Below are 23083 nucleotides of genomic sequence, written 5' to 3'. Positions count from 1 at the left end.
TCTGATGGCAATGTAACATGTAAGGACCGTAAGCAACAACAAAAAATCACTTCACAAAATCCAAATGATTGTTTTTCACTGTATTATACAATGTTATGAGTTATGGCTCTGATACAGATCAAATAAAAATGTGCTGGAATCAAAACGGTGCTGTTATTTTTGTAATCGAAATTGAAGTCAGTGAGCAAAACCGTTTCACAGACAGGCCTACTGTTGCGCTTCATGGGTTCAGTAAAAGTGTTAATTCATAAAAAAAATTACAAAATAGGCCTAAACTTACTTCTGCTGAAAGTATAGTCGGCATATCCCATTGATATTGGGAAGAGGAGCGTTAGGAGCGTTCTAGAGCGTTCTTAGAATGCTGTTAAGAAGCTCTTAGCGTTAAGAGCTTCTTAACGAATCTGGGAAACCCAGCCATTGTCTTGCCGTTAGTTTGCAAGCCAGGGTACAATAGTTTGACACAGCTTCTATGGACATGGTATTTTGGATTCAACATTTTGGTTGGAATCTATTAGACTAGCTAGCCTTCCTTGCACCTTGCTAGCCTACCTTGAAGCACTGCAGGATGGTCGGGCATGTCACCAATTTGGTAACAGTAGGCCTGTAATTTATCACCCGTAGCTATGGTTTAGGATTTTAGAATCTTCCAAATACCCCCCAAAATAAAGACGTGCAACATGTTATCCAAATTAGGAAAACACTGTAAACCAACTATAGCCAGTTGGTGGATGCATTTGTTGGTAAATTATCAAGCTAGCTAGCTAGACGTTTAGAATGTGGCTAGTCTTGTGTACTTTGAAGTTAAAACACACCCATACAAAAATGTACAACGCATGGATATTCAAATAATAAATATCTAATTGGTATGATTAACTATGAAGTCATATCCCACAACTAACTACGTGTTACTTACCACGACATTGAAAACAGTTATATTCCTGACAGACATGTTAATTAACGTGAGTGACATGATGATACACACATTTGGCGCATGTTCTATGATTGTCCACTAGGTGGAGGGCTTTATCCTTAATCAACAACAAAAAAATAAGTCTATATACTCTATAGCAGTGGTTCCCAACCCTGGTTTCGGGAGCCCCTGTCCTGCATGTTTTAGATGTTTCCCTGCTCCAACACACCTGATTCAGATGAATGGGTCGTTAGTTATGTCTAGTTATGCAGAACCCTGTTAACGACCATTCATTGAATCCGGTGTTGGAGCAGGGATACATCTAAAACATGCAGGACAGGTGGTACTTGAGGACTACGGTTAAGAACCACTGCTCTATAGCCTATAGTCAGGGGCACCGCCAGGAATTTTGGGCCCATGAAAAAAACTATTAGTTTCAATTAGTTTTTCAATTTTTTGGGATCCGTCATTCAGTCAACCACCCCCTCCTTACGGCGCCCCTGGTGCAAACAAGAACAAGAAGGATATGCGAATTCATGTGAAAGGTGTGTCCATGACACATCCATTAGTGCTAACTTTAACTTGCAATTATCGGAGAACATAGGCTGCATTGTGCAGTGTTGACGGAGACTCCCTAGCCTCCGGCATCCTCAACAGCAAGAACACACGACACGTGTGTGTGGGACTGGGCACAACGTTTTGGTTGGAATCTAGATAGGCTAATCACTGTTGTATGGGCGAATAGCACATATACTACATGTGTGCACAATTTAGTGCATATAACGTAATGTTCTGGCTTTGAACAATATCAAAGCAAAAACACACACCTTGATCAACAATTTAAAATCTATCAGATTCCACATGTGGGTTTAGGCACATGCAGTAAAGTAAAAGATTAAGAAGAATGACTGAATGTAAAATGTAAGAACAGGAAGGTCACGTTTGCAACTGATTTACAACTTAGTCTGGATCATTTTTGAGGTGTTACCCTTGTTCAGTCACCTTATTGGGTGTTTCTTTTACTGCAGTGCACACCTTGCAACACCTTTCCTAGAAAGATTTGACTATAATTACAACAGGTTTGGGTGTGGTCTGCAAAACCTGCATCCCCATCACGAGTTCATGTGTTATAAATACAGACAGTGAGAGCACAATGCACACAGTTTAACCCTCCTGCAACAGGTGACATGCTTTAATTAACTTCACTTTTTTGTACAACAGTTGATATGGAAAATCAAATGTAGTATTGGATTGTGATTGTATCATTGCAGGTACTTCTCTAAATTTTTCCTACATATTAATCTACCAGCCAACCCGAGAAAAACATGAGTACTCCAGGGGTAAGACAACTCACTTTGATAACGAAAGACAGAACAGTGTTTTACCATCCACCCTCTGTGCATGATTGATGAGTAATTAAATGCTTGTATCTGGTCCCTCAGGCTACCACCCCTGCAGTCGGAGATAAGGAGGTAGGCTAAGCTGCTCTGAAGTCTGACTTGCTTGTTCTTTTTCCGTTAAAGTTAATGTCAAAAGAGTTTGATAAATATAAGGTAAAAATGTGTCGTAGTTGACTGAAATGTGTTCTACGACTTTGAGAACTGCCTGGTATGTGTTTTCTAAACTATTGACATGAGTAAAAATGTTTTGCTCATTTTTAGGGGAAGGGAAAGAAGGGAGATGGAAAAGCTGCAGGCGATCACGGGAAGGCAGGCGAACACGGAAAGGCAGGCGAACACGGAAAGGCAGGCGAACATGGAAAGGCAGGCGAACATGGAAAGGCAGGCGAACATGGAAAATCTGGCGGAAGAGGTGGTGGCAAACATTAATTGAAAAACATTGTTCCTTAACTGTTATAAACTCTGTCATAATCCAGTGTAAAAAGTATGGACATGTATCTATGTATTAAAGCTATTCAGAGTCACAGTGACTTATTTGTCATTTATTTATAGATACGCATATAATATATCCATTCAAACAGATGCGTATAAGGGATACTTCACAACCCAGCTGTTATATGATTTTAGACCCTATATTATATACAAACCAACATTTCTACAGAAAAGTTGTCAAAGAGCATGCAGCAACCGACGCGTGCAGGTATCCTGCGATCTGAGTTGATAGATCAAAGGAGATGTACGTAGATTAAGTTCTCCTCAAACTGTTGACCGTGGACCAGATGGCTCTGATCCAAATTTCACAACTCTGAGGTATTCACACTCCAAGACATAAACCCAGGTTGTTGTTGGCCTACAGCCAAGTGAGCTACACCCTCTTCAAGAACATTGACCTTCCAAATGACTTCAGACAAGTTTAATTTGCCGAGTTCGTCTGCATAAGAGACCTTGACGGATTTACCTCCCATTTAACTGTCCAGGAAATATGATCATATTCTGTGTCTGAATATGGTTCTCAACTGCAGCACCTCTGAGACTATCTATATGTGTTCAACTGCAGCACCTCTGAGACTATCTATATGTGTTCAACTGCAGCACCTCTGAGACTATCTATATGTGTTCAACTGCAGCACCTCTGAGACTATCTATATGTGTTCAACTGCAGCACCTCTGAGACTATCTATATGTGTTCAACTGCAGCACCTCTGAGACTATCTATATGTGTTCAACTGCAGCACCTCTGAGACTATCTATATGTGTTCAACTGCAGCACCTCTGAGACTATCTATATGTGTTCAACTGCAGCACCTCTGAGACTATCTATATGTGTTCAACTGCAGCACCTCTGATACTATCTGGGTGTTTGGCATCAAAGTCCAGTACACTGTAGCCCAACATGCAGTCTGAGGTGGACAACTTCGTAAGAAATGTAACCCCAGTGTGAGTAGTAGACCCTATTTGCTGCCAATTTAACCACAAGAACATCCCATACATGATCAACATGGTGTGCTTCTCATTTCTCTGGAACCAAGTCTCACAATCTGGGATGTCGCTACAAAGACATGATGAGTCATTTCATGATGCCAACATGACAAAACATGACTTTCTAGGGACATGCCATTGTCATGGTCTATCTTCACATATGAACAGCATGATGATAATATACAGGTTTGGGTTGGGTATGGTAAAAGCACACTGCACTCTGCAGAAACCACAGTGAACACACAAGCAATGAATGTGATGTCATTGTAGTTCATGTTAGAATGTGTCTCGCAAGTTGCTCTGAAGCTGATTAGGAGACAGTTGGTTAACATCAGATTCCAACAGCTCTTGTTTGAACTGATCTAGAGCATTCTTCATTACATACTGAACCACCAAACAAGCCGTCTCTCGCAGGACTATCTCAGTTGGCTGTTGATCACAATCATACAGATCTGTATGTTCGTCAGCAAGGAGGACACAATAATTGCATGTGCCAGAAACTGTCTTTAATGAGCTGCTCAGTTCACAAGGGGATAACTGTTCATTGTCAGGATGAGATTTGTTGCAATCCAAACTCTGGCCAATATCCCTCAGTATCAGATCTCTGCTTGGTGTGTCCAAACTCCTACACATAAAGTTATCTAGATGTTTGTCCGAGTCAGGAAGCAGTTGGATCTCTTTTCCTGTCGCCGTGAGGCCAACTGCATCAGCGGCTGAGGTGATGTATCCATCAGCAAGTCCCGGGTGCATCTCCACGTTCCCACTGTCCTCAGGTGATCCACAGTCCCCTGGTGGCTCAGAGCCACTGTAGGTCTCAGGTGGATAAAGTGTCACCAGCGTCTTCCCAGCCTCCATCCGATGTTCTTCTCCACAGTCTTCAGGTTCCTTTATCTCTTCCTCTAGCTGTGTTTCTGAGGCGTCCGCATCCGTCTCTACCTTTGACCTTGTGCCTTTGACCTCCCTGACCTCGGACGATGCAGCACTCACATCCACGCTCACCGTCAGTGTCTCGGGGTAATGGCGGCCCCCTCCCCTCTGAGGAGGACTAGAGATGTCGCCCCCATCTGCATCGTCAGCGTGTCTGTTAGCTAGCACGATCGTTTCCTCTTCTATGTATTCCCTGTTTTCTTCGATACGCTCCTGGAAGAAAGGAGACGGCTTCTTGGCCCTGCGCCTCCAGAAAGGTCCGGTCTTTTCCCCGAGAGAGATAATCACACAAGGATCTTGGCGAGAAGTTTCCGGTCCCAACGGGGTGGCTTTAGAATCATCTTCAGGAGATTCACGACTGAATCTTTTGAAGATTTGTCTTGTTCTGACCGTATTTTTTTCTCTCCTTACCACAGCAGGAACTCTCTCTAGCTCCTCTCTGGTTAAAATACAGTTAATCACATTCGGCTGGACAGTTAAATCAACAGAGTCTCTGGTCAGCTTGTTAAAGAACGTGAAATCATTACTTCCATGTTTGTTATGGTCGCTCTTGTCATCTGACGTCTTCCCACGACAGCACACGACAGATCGAGGGAAACAATATCTCCAGCCTTTGAGTCTCTGTTGTTTGTACTTTTGGTCTAAATCATCAGCATCAAAATGAGTTTGTCCTGTGGAGGATGACAAAGTAGCTGTCACAGGGCTCTGAAGAGCGTCCTCGCACCCCGGAGCCTTCTGGAGGTTCTCTTCAGAACATTGTGTTTCTTGACAACTTAACGTTGACTCGTCTTTCGTCCAGTTGCTCTTCCTCAAACTCTTGGGTTTCCAAGACCAGATCGATTTGCCCTGTAGGAGTTCAGGACCCGACAGCTTCCTCCTCAGTCCTGCTCTCTCTTCACTGTGTCCAATTGATGCCCCTTTGACTGACATGGTGGATTTATAATCATCTACGCTCTTCAGTTTTTTTTTTTCCACAGATAATCTAGATGTGTCAAACCATTACTCAACTGTGGCATCTGTTGACAAACTCCCTCCTGTGAAGAAAAACAAAACATGTCATGCCTACGAAGAACCAAGCTCACTTATTCAATACATCCAAATATACCATAAATAATGATACTTAAAATTCCTCAGGGCAATACTATGGTCATATTCTGTGGACACAAGTCATTCTGGAAGCTATTACATTTGTAGGCTCTTACATATTTTTTTGTTGTTGTAATTTTATGAGATCTTTATAACAACCAGTTTCATCCTGGAATGTTTATCAGCTGCGTGCGTCAATCATTTGGTCTTGGTCCATGACATCAATCGACAAATCCATTATGTTATTGCAGTCGCTACTGCTTTGTGCATTTTTAGATCCTTTACCCAATTCTACGAATACAGACTTCGGCGAATTGTTTTTATTTGAGTGAGTAATCAACCTGTCCACTTGAAATTAGTTTAAACAGTAATATTTGTGATTTTGTTTCACTTACCTGTTAAGGACTCGAGGAGAATTCTTTATTCCTTATTAGAAGCGAGACATTGGCGCATGCAAACGCGCGCGCCTCTCCATCGCGCGCTCGCAGGTGTCCACCGGAGCTCTCCGACCGTCGCTGCTGGGGTGGCATACTCTCCGGTTGCCATGGTAACCCAATGATTGACAAGTAACATACCGCATGACCAAAAATATTACTTAAATCGTTATGTTGAGACCTACACACGATATTAACATATCTCTACGTTACAGGCTTCTGCACGAGAGAAATTGCGTCGTTTATTTAAATAACTACAAGGTAAGCTAAGGAGATACAATCAAACAGACTTAGTAACATCTTATGAAGGGAAAGATCTGCTTTCCATGTAGCCTACATTTAGCAATTGTAAGCTTCCACAAAACTGCATACATGGATAGCTATCTGATGCAGAGGCCTGTACAACCATTTATGTTCTTGTTCCTCAGTGACCTGACACACACATTCTTAATCTACAATATTTGCTTTATTTTCTCTGAAGCAGTGATTTTCATGACCACATTTAAAACTATTACAAACAGTTAATTGTAAACATTGTTTGACACTGAAACCCCCAAATTGTATTACATCTTTAACCAATGTGACCAAAACTGTGATGATACAAGACACTGTTCTCTACAAGTATCTATGGTGTTGCAAACATTTGAACCTTAACCACTTTCTGATATCCCACACATCAAAATACAATGAAGAAACAAATAAAAACCGAGGGGATTATCTCCAAAATGGAATATGTTGCTACAGTAGGTGTTTATGACAGGAATGTAGCAAGGACATTTGTCCCTGCTAAAGGTCGAATTCTGAGAACATTTCTAAGGGAAAACCTGTTCTCTAATTAATGAACTTTCTCCATTTAGCCACAGCTGACCACGCTGGCAGAGAGCAAATGAATTATTGATAGATATTGGATGCTGAGTGAAAAATACAGGTTATTGACAGGAGCTTCCGGTTAATACTTCTTCACATTTCATTAGGGCTCCATGGGGGGAAGCTGATCCACTCTGGAGGAAGGGAGGGAGGGCGGGGAGGGAGGGAGTAAGGGAGGGAGTGAGTGAGGGAGGGCGGGGAGGGAGTGAGGGCGGGGAGGGAGTGAGGGCGGGGAGGGAGGGAGGGAGGGCGGGGAGGGAGTGAGGGAGGGCGGGGAAGGAGGGAGGGACGGAGGGAGGGCGGGGAGGGAGGGCGGGGAGGGAGTGAGTGAGGGGGTGAAGGAGGGAGGGAGGGCGGGGAGGGAGGGAGGGAGGGAATGAGGGAGGGAGGGCGGGGAGGGAGGGAGGGCGGGCGGGGAGGGAGGGCGGGCGGGGAGGGAGGGAGGGAGGGCAGGGGGGAGGGAGGGAGGGAGAAAGAAAGAACATTTAAAATCACTTTCTGCTTTGGTGTTCAGTATTGATGTCATTTCTAGAACCGATTTTACCAGCGCCAATGATCCAAGCCAAGCCTGTCTTAGAAGAGTCCACTGATCTGCTCAGTTTCAGGGTCCAGGTCGATGTCGTAGAAACAGGGCCTTGTTGGCAGCCCTGGAATTGTGGGCATCTAGAACAGAACAGAGAGTAAGTCCCTGGCGGGTCGGGTTACATGTACAGGCCTACAGTGGTGGAGTCATGAGGTGAAGTCATGCACGTACCGTGCCAACCAGAGGGTAGAGGAAGCCCGCCCCCACGCTGGCACGGATGTCTCTGATGGGCAGGACAAAACCTGTCGGCACGCCCTTCTTGTCTGCCTCGTGAGAGAGGGAGAGGTGCGTCTTTGCCATACAGATGGGAAGGTTACCAAAGCCCTGCACAAACACACAAAGCAATGATCAGGTGAGGCTTTCACCTGAAATAGGGTAAAACGCTCAGAGATGGTGGAGGGGGGCATGAGACACGGTCATTCTCCTCACACACAAAGAGAAAGGATCTGTACAACATACCCTCCTCAGGCACATCTAGTGTCCTGACACAGCCTACAATACATGTGCCGCAGCAGATAAACAGGTTGTTGCAACCCAATCCAGTTAAGTGACTCTCCCGGCCTGTACCTGCTTGGTGTACAGCTCCACCTTGTGCTGGGCATCGGGCAGCAGCTCAATATCATCAGCCCCGTAGATCTTCTGAGCGATGATTCGAATCTTGTCTGCTATGGGAAGCTGAAGGGAAGAAAAAGGGAATTTATCACCATACCGATAAACACTCGAGATGGTCATGTTCACCAGTCCAACTGGAAGAAGTCGCACCATTAGTTTTCAATCAGAGGAGAGCAGGAGGTAGTGATTTAGCTGCTCTGTGGATGGTGGCACAGGCAGGACAGAGAATCGAGCTGTTTCACACTGACGGGTCTCCACCCCAGGGGGGCTGGATCGCCCAGCACACTGATGGAGAGGCATGAACAGGAATATGATGTGATGGCACTGTGGTGGAAATAATCGACAAAAGACTACTCTGCAATTAAATGGTCAACAGCGAGTGTGTGCGTGCAGGGGGCAGAGCTGAGTGATTGATTGTACACAAATTGGTCGCTACATGGGGTGTTTTGGCAGACATTATGAATGGTAATTGGTGAAGCTAAATGCATAGCTTGTACATGGGGGGCGGGGGTATGTAGTCTGGAAAAAAAAGAAGAGGCAAAACGACGCCACACTAAGTCTTGGGAACACCTAACACACAGTCTTTACCTCTACGTCGTAGAGGAACTTGAAGCTGCTCGGGGCCTGGGAAGCCCTCTGGACAGCCTGGCCCAGCTCCACCGCCCCGGCGCCTCCCTCGGCCCAGTGGGAGCATCGCACCGCGTCGAAGGCTCCAGCATCCTTTGCCAGGCTGCAGATCAGGTCCAGTTCAGACTCAGTGTCAGTTCTGCAGTCAGGGTCAAACGGGTGAAAAGGTCAAAACCTGCATGGTTGTTTGGATCACCACTGGTCCTGATTGGTTGGAACACCACTGGTCCTGATTGGTTGGAACACCACTGGTCCTGATTGGTTGAGGGTGCTGGAGCAGAGCAGAGTATAATAGAGTAGAGTAGTGTCCTCATTTAGTACTCATCAATTATGCAAATTTGTATTTATCAAAAAAGAAATAATTCTTTTTTTTTTCTCCAACCTTTTTGGTGATTTTGTTTTTTTGTCAACCTTTTGAAACTTTTTTCACAAAATACACATTTCTAAAAACGGATACAAAAGGTAAAAAAAAAAAAAAATTCTAATTAAAACAATGCTACAAAAGGTTGAAGAATGGTTTTGGACAAACTTTTCAACCTTGTTTGTTAGTTTTCCCCCCCCCAACCTTTAGTAACTTTTGGGGGATTTTCTCTCTCTCCCACAACACGTCACCAAACAGTTCACCAGCTTCTTTAACAGCTCCTCACTTGAAGGCGTTTACAGCCACCACCACGGGAACACCGAAGCTCCGAGCGTTCTCCACCTGCTTCCTCATGTTGCTGCAGCCCTTCTCCACCAGCTCCAGGTTCTGCCCAGGGACACACAACACACACACGGGTCACAACACACACACACGGGTCACAACACACACACACGGGTCACAACACACACACACGGGTCACCACACACACACGGGTCACTATACACACAGTACCAAAACGATATTTGACTGCAGAACAACAGGTCGCAGGTTTGAATTTCCCTGTGTGCCTCTTTGGATAAAAGCATCTGCTGAAAGAATAAACCAACACGTATCGTCTCAGTGTTTAACTGGGCAGAGAAGGTAACACTTACTGATCCATTTAAGGCATGGAGCCTGTGCACCAGACCTAATCACACTGCATTATAGATGGGGCTGTGAAGTTCAGCTCACTGAGCCCCAGGCTTCAAGCGTACATGAACACATCACAGTATGATGGAGGAAGTGACATATTAGGGCTGGATGCTTCCTACCAGGTATACCGAAGGGACAGAGGGAGTTGAAGGTTGAGTCCTACCTCCTCCACATACTCCTGAGGTAAGGCCATCCCAGCTGTGACCTTCAGCAAAAGGAAAACAAACACCAGGCGTTAGAAAATGTTTCCATGAGCCAATCCAGATCCCTCCTGTGTCCATCCGCACCACAGATAAGTAAAACAAACTGAGAGGAGACAGAATACAAATCAGTCTGCCTGACCTCCACACAGCAAGAAGAGTAATTACATTCTCAGCAGTGAACCTGCATTCATTCAGGATATCAAAGTCTATAGGAGAAATGTGTGACATTTAATGTAATGCGAGACATTTCAAAGCTGATCTGATGATTATAATGCAGCGCAGATGTGAAGGGCTCCCTCTCTTTCTCCTGCAGAAAAGGCAAACGTCCTTGGACTGATCCTTTCCTCCCAACTTATTCAAAATCCACAAGGTTTAATAGCTAGGTTTAAAATAGTAAAATTGAACTACTGAATGTAATGTTTTAATTAGTGCTGTCAAACTATTAAAATATTTAATCACATTAATGTCATAGTCAACTCGCAATTCACTCAAATTTCTTTTTGTCCCGTAATTTTTTCTCATTTTAATGCTCTTATCAACATGGAAAAGTGGATCGTTTTGCTTAGTGCAAATGTTTTTTTTAAAATTGAAAACAACATTGCAATCGCCAGGCTTTGACGAGGGGGCGGAGAATTCGCATCAGCTGTGTGCTTGGCCATCAAGTGGTATTTCAGACTGGACTGCGATGATTGCTCAGTTCACAACGACAAAACACACAGATCATGCTGGTCTTGCCAATGGGACCATTTGGCAACTTTTAAAAAGTAAACTTTCCATTCAGAATCTTGTTGGCATCCATTTTGGCGTCTCGCGCTCGCCGTCCACTCAAAACGTAAAGTTAGCCTACTGCTCTTTAGCCGGCTCGCAAGCCCAAACAAGTGCGTGCAGCGTGCCTGTTGTTTTGTTTCCGGTCTAGCTAGATCCGGTGTGGTGTTGTAGTTTTTCTAACGTCAGTAGTTGCAACAGCATGTGAAAAAAACAATTTAATAACTAAAGTTTGCTAGGCAAAAAAGAACATTAATCAGGCGATAAAAAAATTGACGCCGTTAATTTTGGTTTGCGTTAATAACGTGTTAAACTGACAGCACTAGTTTTAATATCTCTCCCCCTCCCACCCTGTCCTAAGGCCGAATAGCACAGTCTGGTTTCTCTCACCTGTGGTCCTCCTCCGTGCATCTTCAGTGCTCGGACCGTGGCCACCAGCACCACCACATGGGGCCTCAGCCCGGAGTAGCGGCACTTGATGTTGAAGAACTTCTCCATGCCGATGTCAGCCCCGAAGCCTGCCTCCGTCACTGTTCAGTAATGCAGTGCGTCAACTTCAACTCTGGAACTCTGGGAAGTTGTTGACGTTCCAGATGAATAACCCCAAAACCCCTGAGTGTCTGAACTCCTCACCTACGAAGCCGTCTGGGCCCACCAGCTTCAGGGCGATCTTGTCGGCCAGGATGGAGGAGTTGCCGTGGGCGATGTTGGCGAATGGTCCAGCGTGGACGAACACAGGCGTTCCCTGGAGGATAGAACACACCTGTCAGTGATGCTTCATAGGATCATACACCCTGTCTCAGAACAACCCACCATTATCTCTCTCTCTCTCTCTCTCTCTCTCCCCTCCCCCCACACTCCATGTTTGTTCCTCTCACCGAAAACACTTCCAAAGCCACTTCACCACCCTTTATATATAAACTCACTAAATTACCACTCGTTTGCGTTCAGATGATTCTCAGTTTGGGAAGCAGCAAGCTTCAAATATTCCATCCACTGGAAGAACAAGGTACATTTTGTGCCTCGTCCCTCCAGAGACTGAGAGCCACAGGCAAGCTGGGTATGGTTGCTGCAGACATCCCTGCCTAAACACACACACACTTCAAAGTCCATTTCCATACAAAAGTGATTCCTTCCTCACCCAGGGACCCCAACCCAAGGACCCCCACCCAGGGACCCCTGTGCTGGGCTCCACTCACCTCCAGAGTCTGCATCAGGTTGGGCTTGATGGCGTCCCTCATCAGCACAGTCAAGGCCCCACTCACACCCTGGAGAGAGGAGGCACCCACTGAGACCAGCCCAACAGCCACTGAGACCAGCCCACCACCCACTGAGACCAGCCCACCACCCACTGAGACCAGCCCACCACCCACTGAGACCAGCCCACCACCCACTGAGACCAGCCCAACAGCCACTGAGACCAGCCCACCACCCACTGAGACCAGCCCACCACCCACTGAGACCAGCCCACAACACAGTGGCGCTACTATGGAACTCATATCATCAACACAACTTCGCGGCCCACTTGCATAGCTCCAATATTTTTATATTTCACATTTTCTGCGGGAAACCCTGATGTGTAAACATTAACGACTAGCAACCAAGCTGTCAATCAGATAATTGAGTACATTGTAATGTAGCAGCTAATAATTGTTAGCTAGCTAGCCTAGTTAACCTTGCTGCTCAAATCTGTTATCTAGAAGATAGCATGGAGATCCCGACTCGGATTGTCAAACGGAACGCAGCATTATTCATTTTAGTTTCATTGGTTAGGGTTGGGAAGCGCTGATCTAGGGAATATATTTGGGATGTATGACACAGCAAAGTTGGTTCAGAGGCTCCAGGTGACGGTCAGGGGCACTGACCAGGTCCTCGGTGGTGACGGGTTGTCCCCTGAGGCTGGTGGCCACCACCATCCTGGCCAGGCGGCTCCTCATGTCCTCCAGGCTGCTGGTGAGAGCCAGCACCGCCATGATCTCACTGGCCACTGTGATGTCAAACTGGGCCTGGGGACCAGCGTGGGCAGTACAAACAGAAGTAAACAGAAGTCTGGTGTGTTAACACAGGGAAGGACTCATTTTAATGGTGAGGCATTCAGACAAGGCTAGTTCAGGGGTCACCAACCCTGCTCCTGGAGATATAACCTCTAATCAAAGCAGGGTATCTCCAGGAACAGGATTGGAATGTGAACCCTACAGGAGGGTATCTCCAGGAACAGGATTGGAGACCTTTGGTCCAGACCATCAGGGTGGCCCTCTCATGTCAGTGATGACAACATACTCAGAGGGCTAAATGGACCAGCACAGAGATCCTTCCCCTGAAGCAGGAACACTCATGCATACACACCTCTCGGGTGAAGCCCTTCTCAGTCGGGGCTTGGCCAATCGTGATCTTCCTCAGGAAACGGTCATTGGTGTCCAAAACTGAACACACACACACACACATTGAAATCAGCAAGCTTATGTGTTGAATCCCCTGTCACACAGACTTTGTGGTGCACAGGCGGGAGGGCAGGGGAGGAGGGGTGAAGAGGAAGGCTTCGCTACCTCTCTGCCAGGTTATGGTGGCAGGGTCCATATCCAGACGGGAGAACAGGGTGACTTCCTCATCTGTCAGGGTCAGGGGGTCGGTCTTCTCAATACCCAGTTTCTACAGACACATCAGGACGCAAGTCAGCATGAGAAAGACAACATTTACATTTTTGATTCATTTAAGCAGGAGCTTCTACCCAAAGCAATGTGCAAACATTGCATACAGGAAGTACAGTGATAAATGTTCCAATGTTACCAGGTAGTACGATGTTTACTCCACGTTACATTTAGAATACAAGAGCTTAGTAATGTGCACTGCTGAGGTATTTTGTTTGGTACCTTGAGTCTGTTGATCTGGATGGGGGAGAACGTTCTCTGGCCTCCGGAGAGAGGAACCAGGCGGTTGAACAAAGCCTGAGGGGGAGAGCCATCAACATTAAGCCATCAACCTGCTAGGGCCTGCAGATGAAAATTGGCCTGTATGGCTAAATCTGTCACATTTACATGTTGAACACTGTGCTCATGTTGATTAATGTGCGTTGTCCCTTTAAATAAAGAAATCAACAACAAAAAAAGAACACAGCCAGACGAGGGTGAAACACAGCGCTACTGGAACCACCCAGCAGAACCTTCAAGAACGCAGGGAGAACATCTGCAACAACAGAATTTAAAAGGAAGTGTGACCTTGTCGGACTGCGTGTTCTCGTGGAACATGCGTGCGTCTATGGCAGCCGCCACAAGGTTGTTGGCAGCCGTGATGGCGTGGATGTCACCCGTGAGATGGAGGTTAAACTGAGGAGAGACAGAAGGTTCTGTAGAAATACATAGTCCTTCCTTCCATACGGCTCATGTGAGAGATCAGACCAGTACCTCCTCCATAGGGATGACTTGGGAGTACCCACCGCCAGCTGCCCCGCCTGGGAAGAGAACGTTCTGGAGATCAGCACAAGAAAAACGCAGAACCTTGGAGAACATACCCACTCACACATCCTTCATGCTGGATCCAACCCATCAGAAGTTCTGACCTTTGATCCCGAAGGTGGGGCCTTGGGACGGCTGGCGGACGCAGGCGAAGACGTTGAGCTTCATGTGGGCTCCGAGGGCCTGGACCAGGCCTATCGTGGTGGTGCTCTTGCCCTCTCCCAGGGGTGTGGGGGTGATGCTGCCAGAGACATCATCCACAGGGGATCATCAGTACAGGGCATGCTGGCTGCACATCGCTCAGGATGGGAGGGATAATGACTCCCCAGCACATATCCTCATCATCCTGTTTGTCCACCAACTATTCAGCTGTCTTTACCTCTTTGTTTAAAAAAGTTTTTCTTTTTAGTTTCAAACTTATTTTACTTATTTTTGTAAAGTATTTTTACTGACTTAATTCATTTTAACTATGTGCACAGCATTTCATTACCCTGCATGTCTGTGTTGAACTGCTCATAGCAAAAAGACAGACCAATCTTGAGACCTTGCTGAACCTCGCCCCCCCCCCGTGATGAAAGACAGCTCATAGTAAACTCATCCAACAGCAGGACAGCACAGCGCTGACAGGAGCCTACCCAGTAACCACCACGTATTTCCCATCAGGCTGTGCCTGCAGACGCCTCGTGGTGCTCAGCTGCACCTTGGCCTTGGTGGTCCCGTACAGCTCCACCTCGTCCGCCAGCAGCCCCACCTCCCGGGCCAGCCGCTCGATGGGCTTGGGCACGCAGGAGCGGGAGATCACGATGTCACTGAGAAAACGAGCAGAGCCGGAGCATCATTGATCTGAGAACACAGGAGGCCTGTTTGCAACTTCCCTCAACTCTCTCAGAAAGTTTGGAGCTCTCTAACATACAAGGTTCCGCTTCGTTCTCCACCATGACAACAATGTTCTTGTTGTCAATATTTTCTGGGCCTTCCATATGTGCACACACACGCTGACACACACACACACCGTTTTCCCTTCTATTCTGAGATATATATAAATGAGATAAATAGAGGTAATACCTGGACTATAGGCAGCACTGATCGTGCTACTGGACTAGGAAACAGAGGAGAGGAAGGTGTGGGTGTAGGGGGGGGCCAGACCAACCTTGGCACAGATTTCTGGAGGTTCAGTTTGGTGTAGGACATGTTCCACTTCCCTGGCTGGTGGCTTTCCAGGAACCGCTTGGCCCCAAGAACCGTGTTCTGCAGATGAAGTCCATGAAAAGCTGATTAAACATTCAAGTCACAATCTGAACAAATCATTTTTGTACTCCAGTAAACATCTGCTACAGCGAAACCCTTCTCATTATTCCTGCATGTATTTTGTGCAAGCATCAAAGGAATAATTAAGTAAACAGAATGAATAAAGTAAGCAAAATGAAGTGAATTAAATAAGAAATTGCTTCAATTCATTTGTCGCTAGAATGCAATTACAGCTGTAAAGGGGATTAATGAAATGGTACAGAATACAATGAGACAGAAGACCTTATCGAACACACAAGGATCCACATTCATCCTGCCAGGCTGCACATTTCCCTCTGACAAAACAGGTGCCTCTGAATAGCTATGATAAGGCTACAGAACACAACACAGTCTCTTTCTTTCTCACGGCCAAACCGCTCTGCACTTTCTCTGGCTTCTCACTTCACCAGCCTTAGACTTCCAGGGTGAGGACAGGTCCGGAGAGTATTTAAGATCCTCCTGACCTCCCTCCTGGTCCTTCTCTAGTATGGACACACCACCTACGCTATAGCCCATATGAAGCAGTGTACATGAAGCAACAGTCTATATGAAGCAGCAGCAGTCTATATGAAGCAGTCTACATGAAGCAGCAGCAGTCTATATGAAGCAGTCTACATGAAGCAGCAGCAGTCTATAAGAAGCAGTCTACATGAAGCAGCAGCAGTCTATATGAAGCAGTGTACATGAAGCAGCAGTCTACATGAAGCAGCAGTCTATATGAAGCATCAGTCTATATGAAGCAGCAGAAGTCTATATGAAGCAGTCTACATGAAGCAGCAGCAGTCTATAAGAAGCAGTCTACATGAAGCAGCAGTGTACATGAAGCAACAGTCTATATGAAGCAGCAGCAGTCTATAAGAAGCAGTCTACATGAAGCAGCAGCAGTCTATATGAAGCAGTGTACATGAAGCAGCAGTCTACATGAAGCAGCAGCAGTCTATATGAAGCAGTGTACATGAAGCAGCAGTCTACATGAAGCAGCAGTCTATATGAAGCATCAGTCTATATGAAGCAGCAGAAGTCTATATGAAGCAGTCTACATGAAGCAGCAGCAGTCTATAAGAAGCAGTCTACATGAAGCAGCAGCAGTCTATAAGAAGCAGTCTACATGAAGCAGCAGTGTACATGAAGCAACAGTCTATATGAAGCAGCAGCAGTCTATATGAAGCAGTCTACATGAAGCAGCAGTCTATATGAAGCAGTCTATATGAAGCAGCAGCAGTCTATATGAAGCAGCAGCAGTCTACATGAAGCAGCAGCAGTCTACATGAAGCAGCAGCAGTCTACATGAAGCAGAGTACATGAAGCAGCAGTGTACATGAAGCAACAGTCTATATGAAGCAGCAGCAGTCTATATGAAGCAGTCTACATGAAGCAGCAGTCTACATGAAGCAGCAGTCTACATGAAGCAGCAGTCTATATGAAGCATCAGTCTATATGAAGCATCAGTCTATATGAAGCAGTCTACATGAAGCAGCAGCAGTCTATATGAAGCAGCAGCAGTCTATATGAAGCAGTCTATATGAAGCAGTCTATATGAAGCAGCGGTCTACATGAAGCAGCAGCAGTTTATATGAAGCAGTCTACATGAAGTAGCGGTCTACATGAAGCAGCAGTCTACATGAAGCAGCAGTCTACATGAAGCAGCAGTCTACATGAAGCAGCAGTCTATATGAAGCAGTCTATATGAAGCAGCAGCAGTCTATATGAAGCAGTCTATATGAAGCAGCAGTCAACATGAAGCAGCAGCAGTCTGTATGAGGTAGCAGCAGTCTGTATGAGGCAGCAGTCTATATGAGGCAGCAGCAGTCTATATGAGGCAGCAGCAGTCTGTATGAGGCAGCAGCAGTCTGTATGAGGTAGCAGCAGTCTGTATGAGGTAGCAGCAGTCTGTATGAGGCAGCAGCAGTCTGTATGAGGCAGCAGCAGTCTGTATGAGGTAGCAGCAGTCTGTATGAGGCAGCAGCAGTCTGTATGAGGTAGCAGTCTATAAGACGCAGCAGCAGTCTATATGAGGTAGCAGCAGACTGTGTGAGGCAGCAGCAGTCTGTATGAGGTAGCAGCAGTTTATATGAAGCAGTCTATAGGAGGCAGCAGCAGTCTGTATGAGGTAGCTTACCGCCATGAGCATGGCCACAGTCATGGGCCCCACTCCTCCAGGGACAGGGGTGATGAACCCAGCCTGCTCCTTGGCTGAGGGGTAGTGGACGTCCCCCACCACCCGCTTCCCACTGGCCTTGGTCTCATCTGGTCAGGGTCACACAACAGCCAGTCATCATTAGAAAAGCCTAGACAACACTGTCTAGACCACATTGTCTAGACCGTGTCCTTGTTATACAGTAGGAGATGGTAGTTTGATGCCCATTCTCAGGACTCTATACTTGTTGTGTTTGTGTGGATCAGACCGGTCCTGCAGGAGAGGCTTGGCTAACCTGGGATGTGGTTGATTCCACAGTCTATGACCAAGGCTCCCTTCTTCAACCACTCCCCCTTCACCATCTCTGCCTTCCCAATCCCAACAACCAAGATGTCTGCTTGGCCCACCTGAGGAGAACCAAGACTATCAATCGGACTGAAACAGCTCTCCTCTGTGTCTGTGTGTGACCTGTTACGGAGAGACAACCAATATGTCATGCATTATGAAACTGGACATGTGGATTACCAAGATAATGACTCGGACAAAGCATGTGCTAAAGTCAACAGACCCGTCTTTGACATGTTATTAACTTGCACAGATTATTATAAACCTGGACAATTTCTATGTGAAAATGTTCAAAAATATATATCATATCGAATCCTTGTCTGTGACCCGGCACAGGGGGAGAGGTTACCTCGGCAGCAAGGTCAGCTGTCTTTGAGTGACAGGTGGTCACAGTTGCATGGTTCCACAGCAGAAGGTCATGCATGGGCGCGCCCACAATCTTGCTGCGACCAATCACTACGGCCTTCTTCCCTGCCACGGACACACCTGAACCACAGACGGACGTGTCAGTCGATCGACTCCTTCAGGTTTCCCCTCGGAGGTAGTGCGAGAACCCAGGCTAACTCACCCGTCTGTCTGATCAGCTCCATGCAGCCATTGGGGGTGCAGGGGAGGAAGCAGTCTCCCACGTCTCCGCGGGACAGCTTCCCTGCGTTCACGCTGGTCAGACTGGGACACAACATCACACTCAGCATCTCAACACAGGAGCTGGTCTGGCTCAAGTGTGCCTCTTTCACAGTATAACACCTTCTGACATCGTTCTTTTGTAACCCAGAGACAAGCTGTGTGTGATTAGGACATTAAAGCGAACATTTGTCTCGGAGCCTATGAAAAGAAAATCAATGAACACGTCTTTTTTTGTTCACTCAACGTCTCAACTTTCAATCCGTCCTAAGAGCATCAGAGGCTCCATATTGTGCAGCCACACCAGTCTAAATCGATAGTCATTTAGCGAATTGATGGAAGAATTCTGATTTCTAGATCTAGAACAAAAAGCCTTTGAACAGCATCTCTGAAATCCATCCGACATCTGCCTCACTGTTCAATAAACATACAATCAACAGATAAACACAGCCTCACTGAGTGAGTGGGAAAGCTGCACATGGAGATAACCACGATACAGATAAACTGTTTTTCAAACTTTGAACAACTGAAATTTTGAATTATTCTCTGGTCTCAAGAAGTTGTGTGTTGTTATTTGTGCAGTGTTTGACAGTTACACACTTTGTTGTGTAACTTTATTCTGCTAAAGTAGAAACTCAGATTCAAACTCAGAAAAGAATAGTGGTCATTCACTGTTGTGCGTCAAAGTGTTTGAGGCCGGGTCGTCACAGGGCTCTGCTCACCCGTCGACGTCCTTCTCAGGGGCCACAGCGTTGGTCACCTTCTCTGTGTCTATCTTGTGGACGGAGTCCAGGGGCAACTGCACTATGAGGCCGTGGACCGAGGAGTTCTCGTTGACCTCAGTGATGCTGTGCAGGACCTGCGGGGACCACACGGGAGGAGTTTCACACACGCCGAGAGTTCAAACAACAACAACAACACACTTCCCAGAAGCCCCACACTTCCCAGAAGCCCTCTCACCTCATCTTCAGTGGCAGTCTTCGGGAGTCTCAGGTGGGTAGCATTTATCCCGATCTAGACGCAAGAGAACAGGACTGTTACAACAACGCCTGTTAATGCGTACCAGATGGAAAAACACGCATAGGTGGGTGTTAAATCTATGATGATGATATGCACTGAGTTCAGAATAATGTGTATATTGTTAAACAGCTACAAATATCGGAAAGCATTACCTCAGCTGCAGCTCTCAGCTTCATGCTGATGTAGAGATTGGAATCATCTCTGTCTCCCACCTGCCAATACAGAACGAAGCCCTTTTATTCCAGTACACCCCCACAATCAGTGAACAAGTGACTTAAGTCAGATTTGCCTTTCACAATTATTTTTATCATTCCAGTTTTAAATACAATGTGGTACAAGACAAGTCTATTAAAACAGATTTGCTTCTCCACCAGTCAGGTTAAGGACAGAAGAAATTCACGACTAAGACAAGAACACACAAATATTTAAAACTTTACCTGCCGACCGTCTGAACAAGCAAGTCGTAAGAAAACACACACAGCCATTATAAGATAAGACCTTAAAATAACGACATCAGTCTTAAACAGGATCTGACAACAATGTCCTTGTCCTGACCTGTAGCACGACCAGGCCTGGTCTGAAGTTGGGGTCCTGCATCTTCATCTGTTCCACATCCTTCTTCAGCCTCTCTCTCACCTGGCTGAAAACACATATAAGTCCAACGGAATGTTTATATTACATAAAGCTCAAAAAACGTGTGCGCTCAAATTAATGCAAATAAGTGTCGGTCGGGCGCTGTACACCCTCAAATTACTTTTGATAGTAATAGGTCTCTATTTATATTCACAACAAAACGATACTAGGACCTAAGTTTGGGCAAAGCCCCTAATGTTTACAATGTCTGGCTTCGCCCCTGCCAACTACCACAAATATAATCTAGTTTAATCTAATCTATAATCTAAACTAAGGGAAACACTGGGATATGTTTCAGATTTGTTGCCATGGAATCTGAATACAACACTAAGCTAAACCCATGGCCACTGAAATCCATTTGCAATGTTTAGACAGATCCTCTGGGAGGGTCAGTTCAGCATGTCGCCTCTTCGGCTTCTTTTATTCTGAAAAGCTAAAGCATTGGAGATCAAACATGCAATAGCCTGGATGCACACCGTTAGGAGTGAGCTCACAGTTGATGGTGCACTCACAGATACAGTAGCAGTACTGACAGTAAACACTGGTGGAGGGGCTGGACAGCAGCCAAGTAACACAGATAAGGATCAGAGTAACTGATCTCAACCAATCACAACCTTCTGAAGATGGGAGGAAGATTTACGTAAGCTGACTGACTTCAAAACTACCAGGCTACTCTTTAACAGCATCAGTGATGACTATGCAAGCTTGTTACCATTTAGAAATATAAGATTTGCATTGAATCGCATCCTATTACAGCTGATACAAATTTCCACAACTTATCTCATCAAATATCCTGGTGCCTTATATATATATATATATATATACACACATATATAATATGTTTTATAGTGTGATAGTAACACTAAGAATAACAGACTTCTACAACAAATATTTCTGCATGCTAGATGGTAAACCAAGCCAGGGATAAGTGAGCAGGTCAATCAATTTGCAAACATAGGAATGTCTGCATGCAAGTCATTTGTCTTAGTGGTCCCTGCAGGATTGAATCAAGGCTAGTTAATGAGTGGCGTGCCCTTCTCATACATCACGTGAATATTACTGCCAGACAACACACCGAGCTGCACGTCTTTCATCACCAGGAGAGAGACAGTGAATGACCACTTTTCTTTTCAAATGAAAGAATCTGAGTTTCTACTTGAGCAGAATAAAGTTACACAACAAAATGACATTGTTCCATTCCTTTACTGTGTTCCTATCAGACTTCATGTCCATTGATTCTAGATCAGCTGGATACGTTGTCCTTATCTTCCACACAACAATGACAGCTGGCTGCTCAGTATCTGGTGATTCAAGACATCTGTGCCAAATTCCTGAGGAAAGACTCCTAAAGTACTGAGTTGTACTCTGATCAAGGACACAATGTAGCCTCTTTAGAGCTGTTGTGCTTCATAATTACAGAGCACTTTACCCAGTGGAGGGTCAAAGGTCACCTGGTTAGCCTCCCATACTGTAACACCACTCTTTCTCTACCACACACACATACACACAAACTACACAAAATAATGCAAGCTAGGTGAAACCACCTAGTGACATTTTTTCATATATGGAGAACCGTTTCCTAAAACCAAAATAAATGGATTATGTCTTTAAGTTACCACTTGAGGTCACTGTCTGCGCAAGGGCCAAATATTGATAGTTTAATGTAATTTACAGAAATGCAAAGTTAAATAGCCAGCGGCAGAGCAGTATGTTGCAACTTCCATAAATCAGCTTGTCTATTTAACAGTATTCTGAAGATGCCAGTTTACAGCCTAAACAAAAATATAGATAGGTGAATTTATTTCAACATACAACAACTGGGTTGAAAACTTTTCAACTGACAAAACGTAACTTAACTTTCTGTAATACTGATTTGACAAGCTAACAACTGGTTTACCACGTTAGTTACTCTGGTAATTCCAGGGAAATTCAAAATCTCATGTTGTGCACAGTGCAGTTAATTTAAGACGTGCATAGTGCACGTGGCTTTTTTACTGTATACCATTAAATGTCCTAGAAGCACAACAAAGTCACGATTTAAGTTTATGTAATTGGGCAGAATATATTTGCATTAACGTTAGCTAACGACTAATTTAATAGTTTCATGCTAAATATGTATCTAGTTGATAAGCTCGCAGAGATTTTGCAAAACTAATGTGCTGACAGTCACACAACAATCCAAACTACTTTTACAGCCACAACAAAAATACTTACGCTGAAACTTCTTTGCCGCTAATTATTTGGGCTGGCATCGTTAGGCCTTGATGTTCGAGATGAAAAGTCCAGGAGACAGTTACCCAGCACGGCTTGGATTCCTCCAACAGAAGTAAGTGGAGGTTGATTATACTTTGTAGAGACGAGAGTAGCAAGTTGCCCTACGGAGAAGTCAGAGCTCCAGTCTTAATGAGGAACGTCATTTCCGGTTGAGGAGTTCCACACTCTTTTCGAAATAAAAGTCGCTAAACTAATATACTTTAGATCCGGGAAATAAAAAAGTGAGATGGGGTTTTTGGGTCAGAGTGTTTCGGTCAGAGTGTTTTGGTCAGAGTGTTTCGGTCAGAGTGTTTCGCAGAAGGCGAGAAGGCAGCGAACCCCGGCGTTCAACTCCCTCTAGCGGCGGACGTCGGGAGTCAAGCAC

The 23083-nt window shown here is 45.4% G+C and overlaps 2 protein-coding genes and 1 long non-coding RNA gene across 5 annotated transcripts; 1 reads left to right on the top strand and 2 right to left on the bottom strand.

The window, feature by feature from the left end:
• Nucleotides 1–2016: 2016 nt before the first annotated feature.
• LOC146300221 (uncharacterized) lies at nucleotides 2017–2834 on the top strand. The gene is made up of 4 exons (XR_014734247.1): nucleotides 2017–2092; nucleotides 2182–2250; nucleotides 2353–2382; nucleotides 2572–2834. It is a non-coding gene; the product is annotated as an uncharacterized LOC146300221 (long non-coding RNA).
• Nucleotides 2835–4065: 1231 nt separating this feature from the next.
• Nucleotides 4066–6319, bottom strand: LOC146300220 (uncharacterized). 2 transcript variants are annotated; one of them, XM_084683388.1, is made up of 2 exons: nucleotides 6198–6319; nucleotides 4066–5750 (listed from the first exon to the last, which is right to left on the bottom strand). In XM_084683388.1, the coding sequence occupies exon 2, from the start codon at nucleotides 5644–5646 to the stop codon at nucleotides 4066–4068; it is 1581 nt and encodes a 526-aa protein (XP_084539514.1). In that variant the 5' UTR covers nucleotides 5647–5750; nucleotides 6198–6319. The 2 variants fall into 2 exon arrangements, with proteins under 2 accessions (XP_084539514.1, XP_084539515.1); XM_084683389.1 differs by lacking the exon at nucleotides 6198–6319 and adding an exon at nucleotides 5919–6051.
• A 361-nt stretch (nucleotides 6320–6680) lies between these two features.
• mthfd1b (methylenetetrahydrofolate dehydrogenase (NADP+ dependent) 1b) lies at nucleotides 6681–23007 on the bottom strand. 2 transcript variants are annotated; one of them, XM_084681716.1, is made up of 28 exons: nucleotides 22660–23007; nucleotides 20368–20452; nucleotides 19965–20024; nucleotides 19753–19806; nucleotides 19515–19651; nucleotides 18737–18837; nucleotides 18518–18654; nucleotides 18119–18230; nucleotides 17806–17933; nucleotides 15550–15647; nucleotides 15035–15208; nucleotides 14504–14640; nucleotides 14349–14395; nucleotides 14163–14270; nucleotides 13818–13892; nucleotides 13494–13596; nucleotides 13294–13370; nucleotides 12813–12953; nucleotides 12147–12215; nucleotides 11581–11692; nucleotides 11338–11477; nucleotides 10143–10184; nucleotides 9573–9673; nucleotides 8887–9064; nucleotides 8254–8361; nucleotides 7858–8010; nucleotides 7648–7766; nucleotides 6681–7237 (listed from the first exon to the last, which is right to left on the bottom strand). In XM_084681716.1, the coding sequence occupies exons 1-27, from the start codon at nucleotides 22695–22697 to the stop codon at nucleotides 7677–7679; spliced, it is 2805 nt and encodes a 934-aa protein (XP_084537842.1). In that variant the 5' UTR covers nucleotides 22698–23007; the 3' UTR covers nucleotides 6681–7237; nucleotides 7648–7676. The 2 variants fall into 2 exon arrangements, with proteins under 2 accessions (XP_084537842.1, XP_084537850.1); XM_084681724.1 differs by lacking the exons at nucleotides 6681–7237; nucleotides 7648–7766; nucleotides 7858–8010; nucleotides 8254–8361 and adding an exon at nucleotides 8393–8583.
• Between the last annotated feature and the right edge of the window lie 76 nt (nucleotides 23008–23083).

The sequence above is a fragment of the Hypomesus nipponensis genome, chromosome 3, assembly GCF_054491055.1.
Source record: "Hypomesus nipponensis isolate SF chromosome 3, ASM5449105v1, whole genome shotgun sequence".
Classification (NCBI taxonomy): Eukaryota; Metazoa; Chordata; class Actinopteri; order Osmeriformes; family Osmeridae; genus Hypomesus; species Hypomesus nipponensis.
The sequence above is the reverse complement of the archived record's forward strand: the minus strand, read 5'-3'. Positions and strand labels throughout refer to the sequence as shown.

Excerpts from the sequence above, each read along its gene's own strand:
- LOC146300220 (XM_084683388.1), bottom strand. The coding sequence starts at position 5,646 with ATGTCAGTCAAAGGGGCATCAATTGGACACAGTGAAGAGAGAGCAGGA.
- mthfd1b (XM_084681716.1), bottom strand. The coding sequence starts at position 22,697 with ATGCCAGCCCAAATAATTAGCGGCAAAGAAGTTTCAGC. Across the intron at positions 14,396-14,503 it reads CCCCACCTTCGGGATCAAAG|GCGGGGCAGCTGGCGGTGGG; the intron begins GTCAGAACTTCT and ends TTCTCTTCCCAG. Across the intron at positions 9,065-9,572 it reads GTGGCTGTAAACGCCTTCAA|AACTGACACTGAGTCTGAAC; the intron begins GTGAGGAGCTGT and ends CCCTGACTGCAG.